Source organism: Salmo trutta, unplaced genomic scaffold, assembly GCF_901001165.1.
Source record: "Salmo trutta unplaced genomic scaffold, fSalTru1.1, whole genome shotgun sequence".
NCBI classification, from domain to species: domain Eukaryota; kingdom Metazoa; phylum Chordata; class Actinopteri; order Salmoniformes; family Salmonidae; genus Salmo; species Salmo trutta.
Window position 1 is genome coordinate 2,501 of NW_021822797.1, and position 8,564 is coordinate 11,064.

The following is an 8,564-nucleotide window of genomic DNA, read 5'->3' on the forward strand; positions in this document are numbered from 1 at the left end:
AAACAGCCTCCCTATTGGTTGCTCCTTGTAGCCTACAACCCCATTCAGATAAAACAGCCTCCCTGTTGGTTGTTCTGTTGTAGCCTCCAACCCCATTCAGATAAAACAGCCTCCCTGTTGGTTGCTCCTTGTAGCCTCCAACCCCATTCAGATAAAACAGCCTCCCTGTTGGTTGCTCCTTGCAGCCTCCAACCCCATTCAGATAAAACAGCCTCCCTATTGGTTGCTCCTTGTAGCCTACAACCCCATTCAGATAAAACAGCCTCCCTGTTGGTTGTTCTGTTGTGGCCTCCAACCCCATTCAGATAAAACAGCCTCCCTGTTGGTTGTTCTGTTGTGGCCTCCAACCCCATTCAGATAAAACAGCCTCCCTGTTGGTTGCTCCTTGTAGCCTCCAACCCCATTCAGATAAAACAGCCTCCCTGTTGGTTGCTCCTTGCAGCCTCCAACCCCATTCAGATAAAACAGCCTCCCTATTGGTTGCTCCTTGTAGCCTACAACCCCATTCAGATAAAACAGCCTCCCTGTTGGTTGTTCTGTTGTGGCCTCCAACCCCATTCAGATAAAACAGCCTCCCTGTTGGTTGTTCTGTTGTGGCCTCCAACCCCATTCAGATAAAACAGCCTCCAACCCCATTCAGATAAAACAGCCTCCAACCCCATTCAGATAAAACAGCCTCCAACCCCATTCAGATAAAACAGCCTCCAACCCCATTCAGATAAAACAGCCTCCAACCCCATTCAGATAAAACAGACTCCCTGTTGGTTGTTCTGTTGTGGCCTCCAACCCCATTCAGATAAAACAGCCTCCCTGTTGGTTGTTCTGTTGTGGCCTCCAACCCCATTCAGATAAAACAGCCTCCAACTCCATTCAGATAAAACAGCCTCCAACTCCATTCAGATAAAACAGCCTCCAACTCCATTCAGATAAAACAGCCTCCAACCCCATTCAGATAAAACAGCCTCCAACCCCATTCAGATAAAACAGCCTCCAACCCCATTCAGATAAAACAGCCTCCAACTCCATTCAGATAAAACAGCCTCCAACCCCATTCAGATAAAACAGCCTCCAACTCCATTCAGATAAAACAGCCTCCAACCCCATTCAGATAAAACAGCCTCCAACCCCATTCAGATAAAACAGCCTCCAACCCCATTCAGATAAAACAGCCTCCAACCCCATTCAGATAAAACAGCCTCCAACCCCATTCAGATAAAACAGCCTCCAACCCCATTCAGATAAAACAGCCTCCAACCCCATTCAGATAAAACAGCCTCCAACCCCATTCAGATAAAACAGCCTCCAACCCCATTCAGATAAAACAGCCTCCAACCCCATTCAGATAAAACAGCCTCCAACCCCATTCAGATAAAACAGCCTCCAACCCCATTCAGATAAAACAGCCTCCAACCCCATTCAGATAAAACAGCCTCCAACCCCATTCAGATAACTCTCCCTAATGTGATTCCATGTCCCTCCACTGTAGTTCTGCTGATCGTCCAACATAAACAACAAGCTACAGGCCAGTTTAATAAAAATGCACCTTATTTAAAAACTACATTCAAAAAGTTTAGCCTTCTATTGAATTTAGATTTGAAATGTCATGGGATATTTCACTGTATGTAACAATGTTATATTGGTATTTTAATTACATTTATTAAAAGCCTTTTCATTGCTAAAATTGGCCTATAATTTGTTCTAAAAAAAAGGAATACTCATAGCCTCCCAAAGTGGCCCAGTGGTCTAAGACACTTCCTGGTTCCAGTCCAGGCTCTGTCTCAGTGGTCTAAGACACTGCCTGGTTCCAGTCCTGGTTCTAGTCCTGGTTCCAGTCCAGGCTCTGTCTCAGTGGTCTAAGACACTGCCTGGTTCCAGTCCTGGTTCTAGTCCTGGTTCCAGTCCAGGCTCTGTCTCAGTGGTCTAAGACACTGCATGGCAGCGCTAGCTGTGTTGCTACAGATCCTGGTTCCAGTCCAGGCTCTGTCTCAGTGGTCTAAGACACTGCCTGGTTCTAGTCCTGGTTCTAGTCCTGGTTGTAGTCCTGGTTCTATTCCTGGTTCTAGTCCAGGTTCTGTCTCAGTGGTCTAAGGCACTGCATGGCAGCGCTAACTGTGTTACTACAGATCCTGGTCCCAGTCCTGGTTCCAGTCCAGGCTCTGTCTCAGTGGTCTAAGACACTGCATGGCAGCGCTAGCTGTGTTGCTACAGATCCTGGTTCCAGTCCAGGCTCTGTCTCAGTGGTCTAAGACACTGCCTGGTTCCAGTCCTGGTTCTAGTCCTGGTTCCAGTCCAGGCTCCGTCTCAGTGGTCTAAGACACTGCATGGCAGCGCTAGCTGTGTTGCTACAGATCCTGGTTCCAGTCCAGGCTCTGTCGCAGCCGGGCCGCGACCGGGAGACACACGGGGCACAATTGGCCCAGCGTCGTCCGGCTGAGGGGAGGGTTTGGCAAGAAGGGATGTTCTCTAGCGACTCCTGTGGCGTGCAGGGCGCAATGCACGCTGACGTGGTCGCCAGGCTTCCTGTTTCCTGTTTCCTTCCGGGTTTAAGCGAGCATTGCGTCCTTTAGTTGGGTTGTGTTTCGGGAAGGACACACGGCTCTCGACCTTCGCCTCTCCCGAGTCCGTACGGGAGTTGCAGCGATGGGACAAGACTGTAACTACCAATATGAATACTCACAAAGTATTGTAATATTAAATGTCTGTTGGGATATTGAATAACCGAGGCCCCATCCCTAGTCAACACACAGGGTTAACGACACGTCCTACCTGTGAGTTGTCGTCGCAGGGTTCCAGTAGCATGCTGCTATGAGCTACGGAGGCTGAACTCTCTCTCCGAGGGAAGGCTGGGTTCTCCAGCAACATGTTACAGATACTGAACACACACACACACACACACACACACACACACACACACAGAGAGAATAGTATATAGCAGGAGTTTTATAGTTTAGTCATTTAGCAGACACTCTTACCCAAAGCTACGTCACAGTCAGCTAACTCACTGCTTGTAAGAGATGGTCAGTGGTAGTCATGGGGGTAGTTGTAGTTCTAACACATTGAGGTCTTTCAGGTCAGTGGTAGTCATGGAGATAGTTGTAGTTCTTTCAGGTCAGTGGTAGTCATGGAGATAGTTGTAGTTCTTTCAGGTCAGTGGTAGTCATGGAGATAGTTGTAGTTCTTTCAGGTCAGTGGTAGTCATGGAGATAGTTGTAGTTCTTACACATTGAGATCTTTCAGGTCAGTGGTAGTCATGGAGATAGTTGTAGTTCTTTCAGGTCAGTGGTAGTCATGGAGATAGTTGTAGTTCTTTCAGGTCAGTGGTAGTCATGGAGATAGCTGTAGTTCTAACACATTGAGGTCTTTCAGGTCAGTGGTAGTCATGGAGATAGTTGTAGTTCTTTCAGGTCAGTGGTAGTCATGGAGATAGTTGTAGTTCTTTCAGGTCAGTGGTAGTCATGGAGATAGTTGTAGTTCTTACACATTAAGATCTTTCAGGTCAGTGGTAGTCATGGAGATAGTTGTAGTTCTTTCAGGTCAGTGGTAGTCATGGAGATAGTTGTAGTTCTTTCAGGTCAGTGGTAGTCATGGAGATAGTTGTAGTTCTTACACATTGAGGTCTTTCAGGTCAGTGGTAGTCATGGGGATAGTTGTAGTTCTTACAGGTCAGTGGTAGTCATGGAGATAGTTGTAGTTCTTTCAGGTCAGTGGTAGTCATGGAGATAGTTGTAGTTCTTACAGGTCAGTGGTAGTCATGGAGATAGTTGTAGTTCTTACACATTGAGGTCTTTCAGGTCATTGGTCTGGATGAGTTCTGCTACATAGTTCTCCTGGACATCAGGAAACAGATCCAACTAGAGAGGAGAGGAGAGGGGAGGTGAGGAGGGGAGGGGAGGAGGGGAGAGGAGAGGAGAGGAGAGAGGAGGGGAGGGGAGAGGTTATAGACATACTAGATGTAACTATTCATTAGAAGTATCACTAGAGAAGTGGTGTGTTGTGTCTGGTACTGCTCACCACTCCTCTGACCAGGACTCTGACGTGGGGCTGCAGCTGAGGTCTCTCTGGTCCCTGGATTTCCTGTTGAACTGAGGGACCTGCCCTCTCCTCCGCTGCCCTGGGGGCGACAGGGGCAACGGGGCCTACGGGGTTAGGGTTTAGGGGAACAGCGAGAGCTGGGACGGCGAGGGGAGGTTGAGTAACTACCACCTGAGGCCCCAGGGACAGCAGCGGGGCTCCTGGCTGGGGGTTGAGGTCCCCGAGAGTCTGGTTGCCCAGGGTGATGCGATGTCCTGTCTCAGCGGGGCCCAGACGCTCGGGGGCCGCTGCTATCAGCACGGCGGGGGCCGGGACGCCGCAGGGGCCCCCAGGCCACCGTTGGGGAGCAGGCACGGGCTGGGGAGCGACCTGGGGAACAGGTTGGGGACGAAGGGTTCTGGGTTGTTGCATCTGGAAAGCGCGGGTCAGGAGGAGAGCCTGGGGATCCGGGGGCGGCCGGGGCGGAGGCTGGTTGAGGGGTCCAGGGTGGAGCTGCTGTAAGGGGGGCCGGGGCGGAGGCTGGTTGAGGGGTCCAGGGTGGAGCTGCTGTAGGGGCGGCCGGGGCGGAGGCTGGTTGAGGGGTCCAGGGTGGAGCTGCTGTAGGGGCGGCCGGGGCGGAGGCTGGTTGAGGGGTCCAGGGTGGAGCTGCTGTAGGGGGGATCGGGGCTGGGCATGGGGCTGAGGAGTTGCAGGGGGCTGGACGTGAGGGAGCAAAATTAACTTGACCTCCTGCAGGACAGGCCTGGTGACGGGTTGGGGTCTGGTCTGGGTTGAGGTTGAGGTGGACGGGGCGGAGGTGTCTCTGTACTGTGAGGTGGAAGGGGCGGAGGTGTCTCTGTACTGTGAGGTGGATGGGGCGGAGGCGTCTCTGTCTCTGTACTGTGAGGTGGATGGGGCGGAGGTGTCTCTGTCCTGTGAGGTGGATGGGGCGGAGGTGTCTCTGTCTCTGTACTGTGAGGTGGAAGGGGCGAAGGTGTCTCTGTCCTGTGAGGTGGATGGGGCGGAGGTGTCTCTGTCTCTGTACTGTGAGGTGGACGGGGCGGAGGTGTCTCTGTACTGTGAGGTGGACGGGGCGGAGGTGTCTCTGTCTCTGTACTGTGAGGTGGACGGGGCGGAGTTGTCTCTGTACTGTGAGGTGGATGGGGCGGAGGTGTCTCTGTCTCTATACTGTGAGGTGGATGGGGCGGAGGTGTCTCTGTCTCTGTACTGTGAGGTGGATGGGGCGGAGGTGTCTCTGTCTCTGTACTGTGAGGTGGATGGGGCGGAGGTCTCTCTGTCTCTGTACTGTGAGGTGGATGGGGCGGAGGTGTCTCTGTACTGTGAGGTGGATGGGGCGGAGGTGTCTCTGTACTGTGAGGTGGATGGGGCGGAGGTGTCTCTGTACTGTGAGGTGGATGGGGCGGAGGTGTCTCTGTACTGTGAGGTGGATGGGGCGGAGGTGTCTCTGTACTGTGAGGTGGATGGGGCGGAGGTGTCTCTGAACTGTGAGGTGGATGGGGCGGAGGTGTCTCTGAACTGTGAGGTGGATGGGGCGGAGGTGTCTCTGTCTCTGTACTGTGAGGTGGATGGGGCGGAGGTGTCTCTGTCTCTGTACTGTGACCTCGATGGAAGGGGTGCGGTCTGATGACCCTCAACCTCTTTTAGCTCTATGATTGGTCCATCGCCTTCAGAGGCCACACCCCACAGTGCTGCTGGACGAATCACACGTCGCCGTGCCGGATTCAGGGGCTGCAGAGAGAGAGGAGGGGAGAGAAAAAGAGAGGAGTGGAGAGAGAGATAGAGGGAGGGGAGAGAGAGGAGAGAGAGAGGAGGGGAGCGAGAGAGAGAGGAGGGGAGCGAAGGAGAGAGAGAGAGAGAGAGAGAGAGAGAGAGAGAGAAAGGAGCGAGAGAGAGAGAGCGAGAGAGAGAGACAGAGAGAGAGAGAGAGGACGGGTGGTTAGGACAGACACACAGTTAGAGAGTCTACAGACCAGACATGGGTCACCTAATCAGCTCCAAACCTGTCCCAAGTCTGGGGTTAGAGGTCAAGGTAGGGATGGTAACCATTAACCGGTCAGCCGCTGAACACAGAGACCGGTAGGATGGTCACCTGTCAGACAGCGAGACAGAGACCGGTAGGATGCTAGTATGCTGTCATCATCGTCACCATCTAGCTGGTCAGCCACCAGAACAGGGTGAGAAGTCAGGGGTTAAAAGGTTAAAGGTTACCTCTAGTATGCTGACATCATCACCTGGCTGGTCAGACACCAGGACAGGGTGAGAGGTTAAAGGTTACCCCTAGTATGCTGACATCATCATCTGGCTGGTCAGACACCAGGACAGGGTGAGAGGTCAGGGGTTAAAGGTTACCTGTAGTATGCTGACATCATCATCTGGCTGGTCAGACACCAGGACAGGGTGAGAGGTCAGGGTTAAAGGTTACCTCTAGTATGCTGACGTCATCATCGTCGTCGTCAGGTTTGTCAGAAACCAGGACAGGGTCGTTGGGGTCCAGAGCGACCGGCTCTTCGTCAGAGTCATCTGATATGGTGATGAAGTTCCTCCTACGCACTCGAAGACCTACACACACACATTACACACATTACACACACACACACATTACACACACACACACACACACAATACAGAGACCCACACACACACAGAGACCCACACACACACAGAGACCCACACACACACACACACACACACACACACACACACACACAGAGTTAACGGTAGCCTGTGTGTGCTCTTGCCTAGGCTTCAGAAACCCCTGCTTGTGCTGTTACCTTGGCTACGGTGGATGTTGAAGCTGACCAGGTGGATCACGTCGTCGTCGTCGGTTCTGTCCGCCATAGTCAATCACACTGCCCCGAGTGACACGCTGCTCGCAGACACACACTGACCGACGACACTCGACACCATCCCCCCTACACACACACACACACACACACACACACACACACACACGGGTTAATAGCTTATACTGCACTGATAGACAAGACCCATTATATACCCCAAATACACACGGCAGAGATGTCAAGGTGCAGGCAAAGTGTATGTGGGGTCAAGAAAAGGACTCACTGACTAGAGAAACGGTTAATTCGACGGCTACTGCAGTCAACTCCAAGCCAAACAGTAACTCAGCAGATGGGGGTCTGAACTTGGCCTGTCCTTAACTAGCTAGGGGGTGGTCGGATGGGGGTCTGAACTTGGCCTGTCCTTAGCTAGCTAGGGGGTGGTCGGATGGGGGTCTGAACTTGGCCTGTCCTTAGCTAGCTAGGGGGTGGTCGGATGGGGGTCTGAACTTGGCCTGTCCTTAGCTAGCTAGGGGGTGGTCGGATGGGGGTCTAAACTTGGCCTGTCCTTAGCTAGCTAGGGGGTGGTCGGATGGGGGTCTGAACTTGGCCTGTCCTTAGCTAGCTAGGGGGTGGTCGGATGGGGGTCTGAACTTGGCCTGTCCTTAGCTAGCTAGGGGGTGGTCGGATGGGGGTCTGAACATGGCCTGTCCTTAGCTAGCTAGGGGGTGGTCGGATGGGGGTCTAAACTTGGCCTGTCCTTAGCTAGCTAGGGGGTGGTCGGATGGGGGTCTGAACTTGGCCTGTCCTTAGCTAGCAAGTCATTTGTTTTGGGGGGGTCGACAAAAGTTTGAATTCAATTCAAAAAACTTTTTTGTAGCCAACTTAGGTAGCTAGCTAATGAGTTGACGATAGTATGAAAAATGAGGAATGTAGTTAGTTAACGTTAGATAACTGTGTTTGAATGACTAACATTACTAACTAGTAAGTTAGCCTGATACTTGGACAACTCCAGCTAACTAGCGTTAGCTAGCTAGCTAACTAGCAAAACAAGTTCAACAGGGAAAGTTGTCAGTCTCGAGTTAGAAGTTTATCAAAAAAAGGTGTTAGCGACGCCAACTAGTTAACTACATCAACTTTAACTAACTAACGTTACTAGGTAAGTTAGTTAACATTCATGTAGCACCACATACGTATCTTTGATTGCAGCCGTAACGTTACAGAGACAGCTAACGTTAGCTTAGCTAACTAACTACTGTACTTGTTATAGGTACTTACTAACGTTAGTCAACAATATAGTACTGTACTAGCTAACGTTAGCAAACAGAAGTAATGTTAAAGAAACAAAAAAAAATCATGTCAGTTAATAAAATAAGACAACAACAACAACAACAAAACAACATGTTCTATATGCTGTTGAAGTTGTCACTTTACCTGAGTGTTCACTGGCGGAGTTGGCTGTGATTTATCATGTTTGTTTACACTTTCGGTTCAGTTGTATGTGTTTGGGCTAACCTAGCTTGCTAACGAGAGACAAACACCCGCTTATACTTCAAATTAGCTACTTAACCAGTTAGATAATCTAATAAGCTAGCTATGTAATAAGTAACAACGCTATAGGTCGTTAAATCTCACAAATCTCGGATGTTATTGAATGTCCCAAACAAAAACAAAACAAAAAAAAAAATCACACTTAGCTCTAATTCAAAATATTTGGCTAACAACGAACATAACCGGAAATCGAAACAACCT

General features: G+C 50.8%; 1 protein-coding gene and 1 long non-coding RNA gene across 2 annotated transcripts in view; one reads left to right on the plus strand and one right to left on the minus strand.

Annotated features, from left to right (window-relative positions):
* The window catches only part of LOC115184927 (mucin-5AC), a gene marked incomplete at its 3' end in the record, with an annotated part of 10,944 nt that extends 2,380 nt beyond the window's left edge, over window positions 1-8,564 (minus strand). The window contains 6 exon segments of the mRNA XM_029745503.1: window positions 2,767-2,872; window positions 3,775-3,851; window positions 4,012-5,760; window positions 6,455-6,591; window positions 6,804-6,944; window positions 8,247-8,564. Of these exon segments, the coding sequence (XP_029601363.1) occupies window positions 2,767-2,872; window positions 3,775-3,851; window positions 4,012-5,760; window positions 6,455-6,591; window positions 6,804-6,870 (2,136 nt within the window). The 5' untranslated portion in view covers window positions 6,871-6,944; window positions 8,247-8,564.
* Window positions 3,026-3,304, plus strand: LOC115184925 (uncharacterized). The gene is made up of 3 exons (XR_003874693.1): window positions 3,026-3,070; window positions 3,109-3,184; window positions 3,238-3,304. It is a non-coding gene; the product is annotated as an uncharacterized LOC115184925 (long non-coding RNA).